This window comes from Sphaerodactylus townsendi, linkage group LG07, assembly GCF_021028975.2.
Source record: "Sphaerodactylus townsendi isolate TG3544 linkage group LG07, MPM_Stown_v2.3, whole genome shotgun sequence".
NCBI classification, from domain to species: Eukaryota; Metazoa; Chordata; class Lepidosauria; order Squamata; family Sphaerodactylidae; genus Sphaerodactylus; species Sphaerodactylus townsendi.
Window position 1 is genome coordinate 79610355 of NC_059431.1, and position 18544 is coordinate 79628898.

General features: G+C 43.7%; 1 protein-coding gene across 1 annotated transcript in view; it reads right to left on the bottom strand.

Annotated features, from left to right (window-relative positions):
• Positions 1–13880: 13880 nt before the first annotated feature.
• GLIS3 (GLIS family zinc finger 3) overlaps positions 13881–18544 on the bottom strand; it is a 174065-nt gene continuing 169401 nt past the window's right edge. Inside the window, exons 11-12 of the mRNA XM_048504313.1 lie at positions 16539–16721; positions 13881–14288 (exon numbers count right to left, since the gene is read on the bottom strand). Of these exons, the coding sequence (XP_048360270.1) occupies positions 14152–14288; positions 16539–16721 (320 nt within the window). The 3' untranslated portion in view covers positions 13881–14151. The remainder of the gene's footprint in view (positions 14289–16538; positions 16722–18544) is intronic.

The window sequence follows — 18544 nt, forward strand, 5'->3', positions numbered from 1 at the left end:
CTACACACCAAGGAGCCGTTCACATTCAGGTGTGGACAAACATCCCGCAGGAGTCGCCCCGTGGAACCAGCTGCGCACAGCTGATCCTCCTGCCCCACATGCTGCCTGCCGCCGATTCAATAAAGGCCACGAGCCCAGATCGCCATCGAGGCACAGCCGGCACCACCGTAGTGGCGGTAGAAACGCCCATCGGCAGCTCCCGCCCATACCTGGAGCTCACTTTAGAGGGGTGCCCATTCAAGGGACTTGTGGACACGGCGCCGGCGTAACCGTCATCAGAGCAGCCGAGGTGGCCTGATCAGTGGCCAACCGAGGCTTGCCCGCACATTTGGGGGGTGGGGGGGAAACAGACTGCGAGACGGAGCACCCGCCCGCTCACAGTCCGCAGTCCAGGGCTGGAGCGGCAGCTCACCGTCCATTATCGTTTTTGGATATCCATGTTAACTTATGGGAAGGGATCTCATGAGTCAAGTAAAGACGACTCTAGTCTGGGATGGATAAATCCACTCCCGCCATGGCCGCTACCCAGAAGAAGAACAGATAACAGCTGGCCACGTTGAGATCCCTAACCCCCAGCTCCGACTGTGTCTCCTACCTCCACCCCAGAGCCCTCGCTCTGGAACACCTTCTTTCTTTCCCTCACTTGTTCTGTTTTTTCAACCAGCAAAGGCGGGAGGGCCAATTGGCTGACTGGCCCTCCCTGGATTAAAATCTGGGCCCATCCTGGTACCACAGCACTGCCAGGACAGGCCCCAGGTTGGATTCTCCGGTTAATTATAGTTTAAGCACTATAATCACTTCTAAATTTATTAAAGACCCTGGGCTATTCCGGCGTCTCTGGCCGAGACCGCCCCTTAAGGAGCGGTCTCTGGCCGGCGCCAAGCCAAGATACTCAAATTCGATTCCAAATTCTGAACGCCATGCCTGCCTCAACCCCTGGGATCACGGTAAGTATATCTGCCCCAGGGGGGAACCTCCCCCAGTCCTTTGTCCCAAAGACCAACTCCCAAATGTGTGATTGCCTTGCTCTTCTGACGCACCCCCTTCTCTGAACGCACCCCCAAAGCCCTTTTGTCCTACAAATTAGATATGCATACCCACAATTCCCTGACGGTCCACTCGCCCCCCCCCTCTTTAGGGGCTCGGGCCGTAGCTCCGACACATCCTGATGACGTCTTTGAAGCCAACTCCACATGGGAGTTGCCTGCCCTTCGTACCCCCTGTCCCATGCCCAAACAAACTAAAGAAAGGGGAGTAGGGTTGGAGCCTCCATGGCCTGCCCCCCCCTGCAGGAATTGAAAGTGTGAACACCAATTCGAACCTGCTCTCCAAGGCCCCACTCCCACCTGAGCCAAGACCAGAAGCTTGGCGGGGACGGCCCCCCCCTCACTTAGCTAACCTGGGGAAGGGGGTATTAGGCTTCCAATCCCCTCTCCCTACCACAGGTCCCCAGTGGATTCCAGCTTAGCCATGTCCAACCAGCCCATGGAATGGCACCAGAAGGGGAAACCAACCCGATCCCGGAGATGGGCCGGATCTCCCTGGAAGACCCGGTCCCGCGACCCCGACGGAACCGCCGTAGCCAGGCGCCAAGAACAGCGAGGACCCAGATGACTTGGGCAGGGGGGCGATCAAAGGCAGCGAGCCGGCCGGGCTCGAGGCTGCTGCAACAGCAAAGGCTGCCCAGCGAGACACCGGTCTCTGGCGCTGCCATCTTTCGCGCGATCATCACTGCAAACTCCCGCAGTCACCATCATCCTGCCTGCTTTCTGCTGCCTCTTGCCGGTGGCGGCTTTCGGTCACCCCGCACGGAGAAGTCGACCAAGATTGTAGCACATCTGGGAAGCGGTTTGCTGCAGCTGCCAAAGTCTCATCAACACTTCTGCCTGGAGGACCAGTATCTCGGAGGTGGGAAGCTTGCTAAGCTCCTGCCTACTCCCCTGTCTGCCAAGGCCCCTGGGGATTTCCTGGAAGAGTCGGGCCTGAGCCCTTTCATGAATGCACCCTCGTCCATCCCGGTTTACTCCATGAGCGCCCGATTGGGGACCCGTTGTTCAAACCCTCCCGCTGGCGCCCTCTCTCTCATCACCCAAACCCGTGCCGTAACCTTCACGGGTCCAACACTTGCGCCACGCATTGCTGATGTGGCGGGACAGAGGAAACTGGCCGAGCCCCGTCCACCCGGCTTCGGCCAACTGGAACTGCAGCATGTTGAGGACATCCCCATATATGGGAACATCACTCCTCCTAAAGGCTGGTTCTGGACTTTGCGGGGAGAGAACAGCTTCAACTACATTCCCGGCTTCCAAGCCTGCTTTCTGCGGGAACTCTTGCTGTTGCCTTAGCCGTCTTACCATCGTCCTGCCTCAGGCTCCACCCGGGAGCCCAGCGCATGCATCGCCCGGCTCGGCTCTTTCCCTCGGCAGCTTCCTGCCGGAGCGACGCGGTCGCCCTTTCCAAAGCCGAGGTATGTCTCCCTCGCATTACCTCCCTGGTGGGGAGTCCCTGGTTACCGCCACCTATAGCATCAAGACGCTATTGGCGGCTGTGCCCTGTGCCTTGCTCGCCGAAGTCCATTGAATTCCCACCTCCACCGCTCTAAGATGCTCCTGGCCTCCGAGCAACAAGAACCGATCAAAAGCGACTTTAGAATAATGCGTTGCAGCTATTGATTATTTGTTGTGCACTGCATCACCAAGGTTGTGAGAATGTACATAATATGTGTTGTTTTAATCTCTCTGATGAATTCCCATTTGGATTCATATGAAGAAAGTTCATGAGTTACAAGATGTTTGTATCTATTAATCTGAAATACGATGTGTTGCCTCACTGGTGGTCAGCCGCTTTGGAGCTGGCTACGAGAGATGGTTAGAGTACTATTGTTACGAATTCTTCATTGGCTTAATTGTAATGCCTTGTTGTTGGATCTTGCCTTGTTCGGGTGTGTATCTGCCTTTGCCTGTAACATTTGTAAGAAACCCTTGACTTTCCCCTATTTGGCGCAACCAGGTCCTCATGCTGCACAAACAGCTCAGCCAGCTTAAAGCGAAGTTCCTGGGAGGCAAGCACATCCCCCCAAATTGCCCCAACTTCCTAAAATATAAAGAAGCGGGGAGATGTAGGGAGGTGAGCCAGCGGAACCAGGCAGAACCCGTAGGGAAGGGGCGCTCAGGCATGCCGGTGCCGGCTCTGACCTTCCGGGCGCCTGCACGCTCCCCAGCCCCGCTCCCCCCATGGAGTCACAGGGTCGCCCAGACTGCCTGACCATGCCCGGTCACCAAGTGTCCCACACAAGGGACGCAAAGGCTCCCTGCCCTCAGGTGAAGGTGGACCCAGACATGGATGCTTCCTCCCTTGCACGTAGCAGCCCGATGAGATCATGCATCACATGATGATCTCCCGCTCTCCCGCTCTCCCGCCTGCCCGACCCCTTTTACACGCCCCCATTGAAACCCTAATAAAAGGTGGCTTGAGGCTGGCCTTGCCTGGCAGAGTTGCCAGGATCACGGGATCCCGCACTTCCTGCTTGCTGGCTCTCTCCACCAGATGAAATCTCTGCGTCTCGTCTCTTCACTGGGACCTCGTGGGTACGACTACAGTTTAGAGCTTTGCTCCATTAGGGAGACCATAGTCTGCTGTGGGGCTAATTAGACCCCTATAGACTGAAAATGAGACAAAGAGAGGGGAAGAATGTAGAGCAGGCGGTGTAAGAATACTAGAACCTTGTACTGCCTTATGTTGTTTCCTTGCTTCCACCAACCTACAAAATATGTCTCTTGAAACAGCTTCTCCTTGGCTCTTCAAGGCTGCCTAGAAGTTGTAAGGAGCTAGACAAGGTTTAATTCTGACGTCCCATCTCATTTGCAGGAACAGCAGGGCATGGGACTGAACATTAGACTTCTAGAACAGAGGGTCTCATAACTTCTGATCCATGCTGGCTCAACTGCACCCCTGGCAGGACCCAGATGCAGTCAGCCATTTCCATCATATACTAAGGGCCTTTGCATTTTCTTCCCAGCCCCAGAACTACAGCCTCCTGGCAAGTCATGGTGGCTATGGGTTAAGGGGAGAAGGGGTGTTTTGGCTAGCAAACAGGGGCAGTGCTGAACCCCACTTGTCAAGAGTAGGCTGTTGCAGAAGAAGCTTAGCAGCAGGGCTTCCACAAGCTAGTACAGATTGAAGGAAATGGATAACAAAGATTGCCACTAGGAGCTCCTCCCCCTTAGCAAAACCCAACCCAATCATCATGTGAAAGAAAGTCACATGACTTGCTCAGCCTCATAGGTCTCCAGACTTATGTCTCCTCCACCATGGCCCTACTTAGGAGCACCTGACTTCCCCCTAAATTGCATGACTATTTGTCTCAGAACTAAAGTATTTGAAGTTATGCAGAGGTTTGACTAAGAATGTGACCTTTTGGGGAGGAGTATGATTACATCACTTCTTTTCCACACTCCTTTACACACACCCCTTTTTTTGTTATGTCCATTTGTTGATTAACCTGTTTCCCTTCCCCCTCCTTTAATGCAGAATGCTTGGAATTCCAGCTTGTACTGGTCATAATTCATTGTAGGGAGCCCAGTGGACAAGGCACAGGCGATCCTTCTTCTTCTACAAGGAGCCAGCTGCCTCGTAAGGGCAAGAATGCCTTCTAAAAGGTGGCAAGTCCTCACACAAGTCTGCTGCTTTCGATGTGGAACTCTCTTTGGGGTTGCATCCCTTTCTGAAAAGGAAAGCTCATTAAGAGAACTCTCCAGGTTCCTGCTTATTTTATCCAAGACATCTGGGTGAATGATTAACATTTCCGTGTCAGGTGTTCTTTGTCCTTCTCCCCTCCCTTCCCCTTTTCTAGATAATTAGTTGGAACTTAGTATTCAATAAAGCTGCCTTTGTTAAATGCCTGGGGCATGAGGTAAGACTAGAATTAAGGCCAGTGTGTTGCGAGCAGGGCTTCCCCTCAATACTTTTCATGAAAGTTGTAGAAGGGGGGTGGGGAAGAGATCAGGACATTGTAGGAAATGAATAGGAAAGCAGAAACATTTGGAAAACAAACAACATTTGTTCTTTAAAATTTGCTCTCTTATAGAACACTCTGGTCAATGTTGCATCTGCATAATAAATAGTTTAGAATTAATCTTTTCCTCCCATGGAATCCTGGGAACTGTAGTTGTGTAAGTGGGATCAGGCACCCCAGAGGTCCAATCTCAGTGCTTTCTCTAAAATGCAGTTTCCACAGGAAAGCCATGACATACATATATTGGCCTTGCTTTTTGCTCATCTCCCCCTCCCCATTAAGTTCCCACCTTTTTCTGGATGGATTCTTGGGTCTAATATCATGATGATAAGCAGGAATGAATCAGGTGGAATCATTTCTTGCCATGTAGAGGGAGAGATGAGAAATGAATGCTTTAGTCTCTGAATCTGAGCGCCATGTGGTTGTTAAAAGACACAGCCTACACTTGTTTTGGCCCATGAGCTTTAAATTGGTATTTATGACCTTTCTGAAACCACCTGAATATATTTTGATCTCATTTTTCATCAGTTTTACCTTTACTTTTTTGTTTTTAGTTCTGTAATATTTATTTGAGCTATTTCGATTCTGTTTAGTTTTACTTCCTTAGTACCCTGTCTTTCTTTCCACTGGGAACTCAAAACAGCTAATGGAGGTTTTGTGGGGCAACAAGAAAATAAGAGAGTTCTGATGAGCAAATTGACAGAATTAGGTCCAGGGATCTAATCAAAAATGTTACAGACTCACTCTGATGCAGCTCCTGAAAGGAGCTTCTCCACCCATTTCTTCTGAGAGGATTGTTAAATGTTCAGGGGTAATACTGCAGAACTCCCACTCCCATTGCAGTGAAAGACCAGTCCTGTCACTTGGGGGACTCCATGCTTATATTAGAGCACCCAGCCTTATGGCAAAAGATGGAACCAAAGTGCTCCGCTCATCCAACTTGCTATGGCCTGCCTAGGCAAAAGCATTGTTGTTGATGCCTTCTTTATTAGAGCAAACACATGAAAAGGACTGCTGTCTGCCACTGCTTAATTTATCTGGTGGAGCACAGTGGCACACAGAGAGAGACAGAAGAAAGGTATGCTGAACTCTGTCAACATCAATCTCTTGGGAATAAACTGAAAAGCAAATCTTTCAGGGAGCTAAAAAAACTAGCCATCATTTGAGAATCTCAATTCTCAGAGATATGCAAAAATGCACATTCATATGCACATTCACTAGTCTCTGCAGGCTGTTAATGACAGGACATTTGGGAGGACATTAATTCATAGGGTCACCATGAGTCCGAAGTGACTTGACATCACTTAAGACAGACAGACAGACAGACAGACAGACAGACAGACAGACAGACAGACAGACAGACAGACAGACAGACAGACAGACAGACAGACAGACAGACAGAGTGTTACTTTTAAGACAGAGGGACTATGAAGGCTAGGTACTTCAACTGCAATGCAACAACAGTTACCAACAGTTATCACCTTACTTTCTATATTTCTTTCATCGTCTTGATGTCAACCATCAGAACATCAGACCAAAATTTTTGGGCTGCATTTTCTTCCAAGAAAATTTTCTGGTTTCTTTTGGCATGCTGGGACATACTTGCAGTGGAGTCCCTCTGCCCACATACCCAGCTGCAGCCATGCATGAAGCTGGTATTTGCTAGTTGCTTCAAAGGTATGCTGCAATTTCTAACAAGGAACACGGAAAGGAGTTCTTTGTTACAGTTGACTAAACTAGCCCATCTCCTTTGTGAATCATTAATGATGCTGATGGCCTGGTAAATTTACTTTGGCTGTAAATCTATACAAGGCATGGGAAGATGTGGTAGAATGATTTTCATATCTGACTTCAGCATTAAGAACATTGGGGTTGAATAGAGGATATTGGGAAGTGATAAATGAAGAATCTGAGAGCTGAGACTCACTGTGTAGCTCGCTGTGGGGAGTGGAAAAGTAAATGTTACTGCTTGGCATATCAAGGAGAAATTTGACATTGGCTTCAACAGGACAAGACTTAGTGGTTACTAATCAATTCCCACTATGCCATTAGCAGCTCATGTCCTGTCATCTGATGCAAGTTATAAAGGTTTTGAGATGTTTCACATAGTAGACACCTTTATGCAATTGTTTTAAGATAGAGGCTCATTCCGCACATGCAGAATAATGCACTTTCAAACTGCTTTCAGTACTCTTTGAAGCTGTGCGGAATAGCAAAATCCACCTGCAAACAGTTGTGAAAGTGGTTTGAAAACGCATTATTTTGCGTGTGCGGAAGGGGCCAGAGTGAGATCACTACGGCATCCGGAACAGTCAGTGTGCAGTTGCTGTTTGTGTGAACTGGCACTGAATTTATTTTCTTTTTGCTTTGCTGTCAGTATGCCATAAGAATGGTCACGTATGTGCCGTTAATGTAAAATGCACCATAGGAATCTGACCCCATTTGAAATATCCCATGTTTAAAACAAAAAACACACCTTCCAACTAGAAATAGCATGCTGGAAAAACTAGACTAGAACTGATAGAGGGCCGGTACTTTCCACCATATCATGATTGTCTTGCCTATGCAGATTGGATCTAGATATCCATGAACATAAGAACATAAGAAAGAGCCTGCTGGATCAGACCAGAGTCCATCTAGTCCAGCACTCTGCTACTCTCAGTGGCCCACCAGATACCTTTGGGAGCTCACATGCAGGATGTGAAAGCAATGGCCTTCTGCTGCTGCTAAGGCATTTGCAATCTCAGATCAAGGAAGATCAAGATTGGTAGCCATACATCGACTTCTCCATAAATCTGTACAAGCCCCTTTTAAAACTATCCAGGTTAGTGGCCATCACCACCTCCATATTCCAAACACCAATCATGCGTTGCGTAAAGAAATGTTTTCTTTTATTAGTTCTAATTCTCTCCCCCTCCCCCAGCATTTTCAATGTATGCCCCCTGGTTTTAGTATTGTGAGAAAGAGAGAAAATTTCTCTCTGTTAACATTTTCTATCCCATGCATAATTTTATACACTTCAATCATATCCCCCCTCAGACGTCTTCTCTCCAAACTAAAGAGTCCAAAATGCTGCAGCCTCTCCTTATAAGGAAGGTGCTCCAATCCCTCAATCATTCTTGTTGCCCTTCTCTGCACTTTTTCTATCTCATCGATATCCTTTTTGAGATGTGGTGACCAGAACTGAACACAGTACTCCATGAAAGACTTCAGCTCTCAAAACATAATTTCTTATAAAGCACGTTCAGGTAAATTCAGGTAATTTGTTGCTTTATAAGGATTTTGCCCAGAGGGATAGAAGCAAACTCCTGCAGGAAAATATACACCTTATTTCTTCCAAAGCAAAGGGGAAAGTGTGGCACAGTTGCTGACTGGGCATTCAGATGGATACTCCTGTGCAGTCACCATGAGAAGGGGTGGAGCTAAGCTTTACCATAATAGCATAGCTAAACTCCAAATCCCAGCTCTTTCAAGGCTTTTTTCCCTTGTAGAATTACAGTACAGCTTGGTACACAAAGGAAAAATGTTTCTAGGCTGGAGGGCACTGAAATTGCAGTTGCATCTGTGCTTTTGAAGCCACAATAGGAAACAGGGAGGGAGGAGTGGGGTAGCAGCAGCAAGTCACTTAGGAATAGGTGTCTGTGGCTGCCTTTCCACCTATTGTCAAACTGCCTGCTGCTGCTGCTGGGGTGAATTTTCATGCCAGCATTTGGTCTCACATGCATTTCATACAAGAACAATCCTGTCCTGAGAAGAGATCCTCCAGTTTATTGCTCAAACGTTAAATTCTCCTAGAAGGACTAGGCACTGGCAGAGCAGGAAGTGAATACAAGGATTTCTCTTGTCATGATGAAAACAAGTGATTGGTTATATTCAGCATGCCTTTATCGCATGGCAGAGTGTTGGTGCTGTGGACTTGTTTAGGCTGTTTCCGTATGGCCAAAATATCCCAGAGTGAGCAAGAAAAATATTCCTGTGCAGTCAAGAATTCCACACTGTTCCCGGTGCTAATGTGGGCCTGTGTTGCACTGTGATATTTACCTTAGCATGGGATTTTCAAAAATCGCCAGTTTGGAGGTTCTTTAAAAAAATCCTGGCGTGACCCTGCTTGTGCCTGCTACTATGCAAAAACCAATCGGGAGCAGGACCAGATTATTTTTCCCACCCAGCTGCCCGATCTCGCCGTCTGACATTCATTCAAGCTGCCATTCAAAAACAACAGCCAATCAGAATGTGGAACACTGGGCATGCTCAGAAGTGCTTGCAGCTGCCATTCAAAAGCAACAGCCAAACAGAATGCAGGACACTGGGCATACTCAGATATGCTTCTGAAGTCAATACAGAAGTCCCAGACTGTGCGGAGCAAACTGGAGCATTTCCTCCTGGTCCCAATTGTGCTCCTAGGAAGAAGCAGGGAGCCATGTGGAAAAAGAAACAGGGATTAATTAGATGCATATGTAAGACCCCAGTTCAAACCTGGTATAATTGTGTTGTGCGGAAATGACCTAAGAGAGAGAGAGAGTGAGGGGGAAGAAAAATATATTTGAAAACAATATGAACTGAACAACTCCTCTTGCTCCTTTCCTTGGAGAAGCCCAGCAACACTAAAAATTAATAAAACCGAAGAGTTCAAAACTGAATTTTATGTACCCATTTTTCCAAAGTGGAAGTCAATTTTAAAAGCATTCTACTTTATCTCTGCTTTAATCCCACTTGCATTACCTATAATTAAGCACAGTCCCAAATATTGGCCCCAAACAATGACATTTTCCCAAACAAACCTCAGATCCCCCCCCCTTCCCAAGAAGTTTCCAATTATACTAACCAGCCCAAATATTACAAATCCTTTTGCAGCAGTACTTTTATAAGGTCTTGGAATCAGAGCTTCTGATCAGGGCAGTTTGTTATAAATTTCTAGTTTTGTTTTATTTATTTTTGTATCATACACAAACCCTTCATTTCACCTTTTATATTAAAAAAGACTTCACAAAATGAGATAAAAATAACTTATGATTATATGAAATGTAACTGTAACCAATCACAAAACTATACATATTAATAGAAAAAGACACTGTAATTCTTTTAGGATATACAGTATGCAACAGATATATGCCAACAATAGTAAATTAGCCAGATATACAATATAGAATAAAGAATTCAAATCTATATAAAAGAGCATATAAAAATATATACAAGAACAAATTAGAGTTATAGGAAACACATTTTCACACTCCTTCCTCTTACCCCAAAGTGCTTTGCATAAGCAACATAACAAAAGATGCTCTACTTTGTGTACAAAATGAACACAACATTTTGCTAATTTGCAAGTGCATCTATTTGTTTTATCTGTTCCTTTTAAAACATCACCTTAATAGTGCTTTTTAACAAATAAAAATGCCAATATCAATGGCATAATCAAAACATGGGCAATACACAATACATAAAAAATATTCCTGTAATGGGAACCTGGCAAACTTCTGCAGTGATACTTGTAAACTAGAGTAAATAACTTTTGAGATGAACTGCTATTTGAAGGCACATGTGAATTCCAGTATACACTTCTTCCAAGGGTGACAAGAGGAGAAGATGGCCTATCCCATTGCTTGATTTAACACAGCCAGCCCAAGAGAGATCTGCATGTTTATATAAAAATACTTTTTTTTGTAACTAGGTAGTATTACCCAGCAATGAAAAACTAGGCATAGATGTGTGTGTTTAGTAAGCTGAATAATTACTTTTTTTTGCATGAGCACCAATTTTGTAATATGTGACAAACAATTCTCTACCTAAATAAAACATACAAGGAAGCAATAATGTGAAATGCTAATTACAATAAACCAGTAAAGCAATGTGAATTGTGACATCTTTTTATTCTGGAATGCAAATGCGAATGAATTCTTTTGATAATGCAGTAAAATCTGGAGGGAACCACATGAGAACTTCAGAATATTAAACTGTTCTGAGCTCTTTGGAGAAGGTCCAAGGTATATGTGTAATACTTTCATAAGTCTGTGGCTGCCTTTCTAAGCATACATGTCACATCTCATCATTTCAGTAGCTCACCATTTTAAGTTTTAAGTGACAGTATTCTAATAGATGGTTTTCTTTTCAGATTGTGTACCTGTTCACACTATTGTTTGCTTACCACAATGTGAAACTTGGCTGTCGCCTCATGGTAGACTCATGAGAAAATTTATCTTGTAAGTGGACACACCACTTGCTGGGTCATCATGGAAAACATTCATAAAATGAGGCTTGACCATGCCACAATAAAACAGCTGAAAGTCAACTTTGTTAAGACCAATGCAATGCAGAAAAAGTTAGGAATAACTAATTGTAAAAAAGATTTCAGTAGTTGTTAAAGGTACCAGTTTTCTTTGAATTTACCCAGTATGGGCTCAGTATTATTCCCACTGAAACTCTGAGTGCAAGAGAGACATGCTAATCAAAATTCTGGGCTAGCAATGAATTTTCAACATCCAGCCATTCCAGAGTTTTCATATTTTGCCTGTTTTTTTTCATGTCAGAGTTTTACATAATAACAAAGTGCAGTGGCATATCTTATTTTTAAAAAATGAATTTTAGAAATCATTGATGCTAATTAATCAAGACACATTTTGTAAAATTCCTGCAAAATAAGGATATAACTAGACAAGCCACAACATATTCATGACTGGATCTCCCCAAATATTAAGTTTTATTTTAGAACAACCACCAGAGTATGTGTGGGAGGGGACTCCCCCTAGTACTGTTCCATGGGTACCCGTCCATCCCCAGTACCCTAGCCTAGAAGGGGAAAAACAGGTTGTCTAATAGCTGATATTGGGCATTTGTTCTATCTGAAAACAACATGGGGAAGAAAATGGTTGAACCAACCCTACCACAATGCAGCAGGGAAGTAACTTACATTTTACCCAGTACTGTCTCTGCTAGGCAGCCTGATGCACTTTCTCACCACTACTCAATACTGGCTTATACCAGCTTACCTCCACTCCTACACAGTTCTGATTCTAATTGCTCCGCCCCCAAAAAACAGTCAGGAAGAAGTCAGTTAATTGGATCATCAACCACTTGTGTTTTTCTGGTTAAGCCCCTAGGTGAGAATTACACTTGTTCCTGCCTATAACAGTTCTTTCCTGAATACATAATTTCTAAGGAACAATTATAGACTATTTTTAAACTTCCAGTTTTAATAACCTGAGTTGCAAGATTTTTTTTAAAAAAACCTATAGACAAGATGCAGTTACTGGAGCTCAGAATCCATTTTGAGATATCAAAGTCCCAGTCCAAAGACCCCCACTTGTGCATAGGGACTGCTGAATACAAAAATCTTCTTGCACATGTGTGCTCTCTAGCAAGCTGGCATGGCTCCCTTGGGTAATGAGGAGCCTTGACGCCATCCTTCCCTCCTCAGTTGACAAATATTTTAAAAGTGTCAGAACTAATCCTGCACACATCACCACCCATGCAGTGGATTGCTAGGCTCAGAATATAGGGTATTTTTATCCAGTAGGGCACTGTAACATTCATGCAGAACATAATCCTGCAAGATGACATTAACGGAGTAGGGTGCCTTAGTTTTCATAACAGCCAGGAGTACTCAACCAAAATTCATACACGGGGAATAGCTGCAGAATATCAATAAATTCAGAAACGGACTTAATTGGCTTAAAAATAACACGTTTCTCGAAATTATTTTGGGAAGCCTAATTAATTATTTGAAAAACATCCTGAAGCCCGCTTCTATATATCTTTGCGAAATCTCAGCTGCAGTGATTCCTTTGGCTCTTCTTCACATTTTGTTCCTCTGTGGTAAGATGCTACTAGTGAAAAATGTGCATGATAAGAAATGTGCACAATATTTTGGCCACTAAAGGAATGAATGGCCCACATATATGCACTGCATTTTTAAAAAAGGTCACAGTTATAATTCTATAACAGTATAACTATGACAAAAACTGTACCATGATTGCGAACATTCATTTTCTACTACCCACACATAGTTGCAGCAATACAACAGAAAAATATCAGCAACATGATTTCTTTTGGGATGGATAGAAAACCTGACATGCCAAGGTTTTCAGGCTATAGCAAGCAAATGAAAGGAAAACAGGAAAAAGAGAGAAGAATGTAGGTTTAAGAATAATTACAACATCAACATACTATACAGTTTATCAACCTTTTTTGGCAGAGCCTCACAGAGTTTAGAAGACAAAGCCCAAGAAGAGGCATCACCCCACGAGGCTAAGTATGACACATGGGGATTCTGAAGGGTGCCAAATGAGCCCCTTTATTTTCTGGCAGTGGTAGTGAATATAGTTCAACCTCCTCTCATGAACTCAAGTTTTAATGAAGTTTAGTGGAAGTGGTTTGATATATTTGCAAATATGAATAGGTTCCTAAATGGGAATTCTTGAAAAAAAAAACCAAGCTGCCCATACATGGAATAGTCAATTAATAAGCATTAGTGGATACGCAGGAGAATAAATTCTCTCTGATTCTCTCTAATGAAATGCTGTGACAATAGCACAACTGAATACTTCTCTTGTAAAGCTAATACAGTTAATACTGGGTTGTTTAAAAAGTATGTTAGATCCAGAACCAATGTTCCTAGATTTTTAGAGGAAGCCAAAATAGTACTATCACTACTAGCAGCTGGTGCCTCAGCATGTCTCCAAAATTATTCTCCCTTCTTCCTGTGAGATTGTGTGCTTATGTTCCAGAGCACTGCCAGACAAAGTTTGTACACAGCAAACTACTTTTACAGAAAGGTTTAAACTGGATGTTAATTTTCCTGGATTTCCTGGAAGATTTTCAAAAACCCTTTTGGAAAAAAAAATCCCACAAATTCATTTTTTTAAAAAACAAACAAACCCAAGTTATACTGGTAATTCATTCCCTTTCAGAAGACTGTGATTTTGCCTCAGTGAAAAAAAAAAGTGAATTTATTTTAAAAAATGCTCATCCTTTGGCACGCTGCATTTCCCCTGATAACTTCTGTTAGCAGCATCTGTGAAACTGAGCATTATGATTCTTCATATCTTCAATGATAGTTTATAGCAGTTGTCCTGACGAAGAAAAGATATTAATAGAATAGTTCTGACTGAAATTAATGCAGGACTGTATTTTTGCCTTCTTTAGCCTTCAGTATAAACTGATGAAAGCTGACTAGGGCAACGATCTACAGCATTTATCTGAAGAAAACTGGAGTCCTCAGCACTATTGCGCAATGATTCACCGAAGATACCTGTGGAGGCTGATGGAAGATCATAAACTAGAAGGGAAAAAAGAACCATTAAGAACAAACTGGAAGAATATTTCTATATATATAACATAAAAGAATCAGGGCCGTAACTGCCAATTAAGTACAACAACAAAAAAATGAGGGCTGCTTTTTCCAGGGATAAAGAGAAGCAATGGGGCCAGGTCAGAGTCATGTTACGCTTTCCCCACCTACCACTTCTTTACTACAAATTGCACCCCCTGGCCACTTTCCTCTCAGCAGGATTCCAAATATACTTGTCTCTCTAAACATACAACCAGAACACCATGTGAGAGAAGCCGCTTGGAGGGCAATTTGTACCAAAAAAAGTATCAAGCAAGGAAAGGGCTATGAACCCCTGCAAATCCCTCCTCCTAAAGCATATTTCCCTAAGGAAAGCAACCATCAGGCTTCGATTGCATGTCTTCTAGATGGCACAGTACAGATATTGTCAAAGTTATATGAAACATAGGCACTTTCCGCACAGCGGAAAGGGCGCTCCTCCACCGGCAGGAATTATGCCGGTGGAGGGGAGGGGGCCGTTCGCACGGGAGCATGTGAGTGGCCCCCATAGAGGCCAGCACAGAAGAGGACGGCTGGAGGATGAGGTGAGTGGGAGCCTCCTCTTCTGCATCTCCCCCACTCACCTCATCCTCCAGCGTCGGTCTGGAGGGCTGCAGGGACCCGCCCATGTTGCCCTCCGACCTCCAGCAGCACCGCCTGTGTGAACGGCTGCCCAGGGACTGGTGTTTTTCCGTCCCTGGGCCGCTGTTTTTAGCCCTGTGCGGAAAGGGCCTCTGTTAGGGAAGCCTGGTTACTTTCCCCTATGGATTTATGGAGTATTAATTTTTCCATATATGTTATGGTCAATATCAGAGAATGTTGATGCTTACTGGTAAATTTGAAGGGTCAGTTCCTATGGATGTGCAAGCAGAAGGCATTCATGTAAGATTAACACACCCATCTTCCTTCCCCTATGTACCCAGAAACTCTTGGCTGAGGGTCATGGGGAGCTGTGGTAATGAAAGGGAATCCACCAAAACAACAACCCCCACCCACCCACCTTTACCCTTTTCTGAGTGAAGCACATATACCACATGCCACTTTGTTCATGGAGGCCCCAACCCTCAATAGAGACATATTAATGCACTGAAGGTTTCTGGCAGAAAGGCAAGGCAAAGGAAGTACTTTTGCACAAGCTCCTTCCAGTGGTATAGCTACAGGATTCTACCCTATTATGTTAGGACATTCTGCAGGAAACGTTTGTGCCATGGGATTAATTTTTAACGTTTACCCCTGTGGCATGGTAGTCTTTGGAGTCTGCTCAGCAAGTCCTTTACTAGTGACTGATTAATATAAAATTGATATTTGAACATTTATTTGATAGTCCACATTTGGTTTGGTGTTTACTGATTAATGTCATCATCTTTTGATGTTGCACTCTGGGCCACCTACAGTGCCATCCTAAACAAAGACACACTCCTCCGAGTCCACTGAAATTGATTGGCTTAGAAGGATGTAACTCTGCTTACAAGCGTATTGCTAAAGTCTTAAAAATACCACCAGAATATCTCAGTATTGAACAAATCTGTGAATTACCACAAGAGTACCATCACTTCACAGCTGAATTGAACTCTAGTACACTACAAATCTGAGAATTATATGAGTTCAGTTCATAAAAGTATGAACAGCACTCATGGACCTGCACAGGGAGATGACTTGCTTGTGTGCATCAGACACATCAATAGAACATTTATTTTGTTCAATACCAATTTAAGCAAAATCCTTTTTCTTTGGAGTCTGCTCAGCAAGTCATCAAAAGTTCAGCAATTTCAATATGCACATGCAGGATTCTACCCTATTATGTTAGGTGCAGTAGGGATAGGTGCTATTAAGTGCATGCGTGAACCAGTTCATAGGTTTTCAGTCATTGAAAGGTGAAGTACTGCTATGGATAAGTAATGGCTTTCTCTCTGTCTTTGATTCTTCAGATGTCTAGATAAGTCAAGGTTAGAAAATATGTAGGTGACTAGTATTTTCACTGTCACTTTCTGCAAAAATGGAAAAGTGACCATTGTCTTTTATGAAAAAGCAGATGGGTATTCTCAAAAATATATTTATAAGCAATACCTTCATACAATAATCCATTTGGACTAAGCAAGGTATTAAGCCCAGTGACATACTGCCAGAAATGGTGGTTACTTTTGTGTAAAAGTATAGAAATTGTATTTAAAAACAAAACAACAAGATTTTTCTTTTTACCTGTAATACCAGAATGAGCTGAAAATGCCGTATGGAAAACATCAAAACCTGACTGACCCATAGATGTGGGTACAAGACAGTCTTCAAAAGGAGGAACCATATTGCAAGTACCAACATGTTGTATACTTTTCTGATTGTCAGCATAATGTGGAGAACAGAAAGTTTGCAGTTGCCCATAAACGCCTAAAAAGAAGAACACATATCAACATAGCAGCCATCTGCTTTATTGGCTCATGTACTACAAACATTTTTTTTTGCATTTACACTAGTTTCATTACAAACTTCGTGACTTTTTTTGTGTAAATGTTCAGCTAGTTGTTCTTAGCTATTTTAAATCTTTCCAGAGAAAAATAATCCTAATTCATATCCTGCCATAGGAATTATTAACTGTCCTGATATTTTCAAGAGTATTCTCACTTCACATAATATTCACAGCCTAACATTCTTTAATTTTAGGAAATAACACCTTTGCTTGATTATCTTATGGTCAACTATACAAATTCAGCCTTATTAGTCTCCATGAAGAGAAGCAAACATCCCATTGACCTGTATGGGGCTGAGTCCCACAATGCAAAGACCCCAAGGATGTTACAAGGATTTTTTTTAAAATCACACATGCCTGGAGTTCCATGCCTGCCAGGCGTGTGCAGGGGCCATATTCCAAATCTGCCTATGATGCTCAGGGAAAAGGAGCTTCAGCCTTCCTTCCTGTACCATTTTCATGAACTAGAACAGCCCTGAGGAGCTGTCCTTTCCTCCATCGAGAATGTATCAAGGAAGTATCCACTCCCATTGCTACAGCTGCCTATGAGCTTACCTTCCCTTATAACCCAGATAACCCAGAAGTTATAGGATGCTCACTTGGGAACCCCTAGCAACAACAACAGAGGATCCCACCAGGCCAGTGGTAACAAGGAAATAAACAAATATGTAGTCTATATTTGTATATTTGGTGAAAGGCTAACCATGTTGGACAATGTTATGTTAAATTAAAAATGCCTTTGAGGATAAAAAGTAGAGTTTCAAAATAATGACCGAAGGGTAACAATTACAAATGTACATTCTTATTCACTGGAGAAGGAAAATAACCAATATCAACCATGATGGCATGAATCATATTTAGAAAAACCCATTTGGCATTCTTATATAAATCAGTATTACCCCTTGAGCATTTCAGTTTCTGTGTAGAAGAGTTATAAGAAAATGCATAAATGAAAAATGAGTGTGGGGTGATGTAAAAGAACATTTTCAGCCTAACTTTTATAGAGCTTTGCCAGCTGGCATCATCTACTAGCGATGGAAATAGTTGTTTCTGGTAACTGCTGTGACTCAGCTGTAAACTCTCACAGCGTGGCCACTGCTGGTTGGGACAGCAGTTATTTTTAAGAGAGCTTTTCAAGCAAGCACAAAGCACCATTGAGAGTAATGAGCTAAAAACTATTTTGGAAAGCTGTTGCTTTCTATTATTTTACTATGGCCACTTTTCTTCTTAAATGTCAGCATGGGGGATGGGAGATCTGTTGCAAATAGCCAAAGCAGTTTGCAAACTAGAACTTGGAGAATGGTGCTCGGTTGTTTCTGAGGGGTAAACAGATGATGATGAAAGTTTGAATTTACAGGTTATAAATTCATTTTGAAAAACAGCTACGCTAGTTCCCCTGAAAATTTCCCCTACAGGGAATAATGGTAAAGCCAAGGTTCTTGCTTGCTTCTTCCCTCCTGGATGTGTGAGAGCAGAGCCCTTTTTCTCCATCCAACTATGGCAGCTGGGGGCACCCTATTCACGGGCCCGTAACGAGTGGTGGGATTCAGCAGGTTCGCACCACTTTGGCAGAACCAGTTGTTACAATGGTGCTTGTAAACAACCAGTTGTTAAATTATTGGAATCTTACCACCCAGGGACGTAGGTATAGATTTTTATTGGAGGTTGGGGGGCGGGGCCATGCCCCCACCCACTCCTGGGCCATGCCCATGCCCACGCCTCCCCAAGCCCCCCCCCTCAGTGG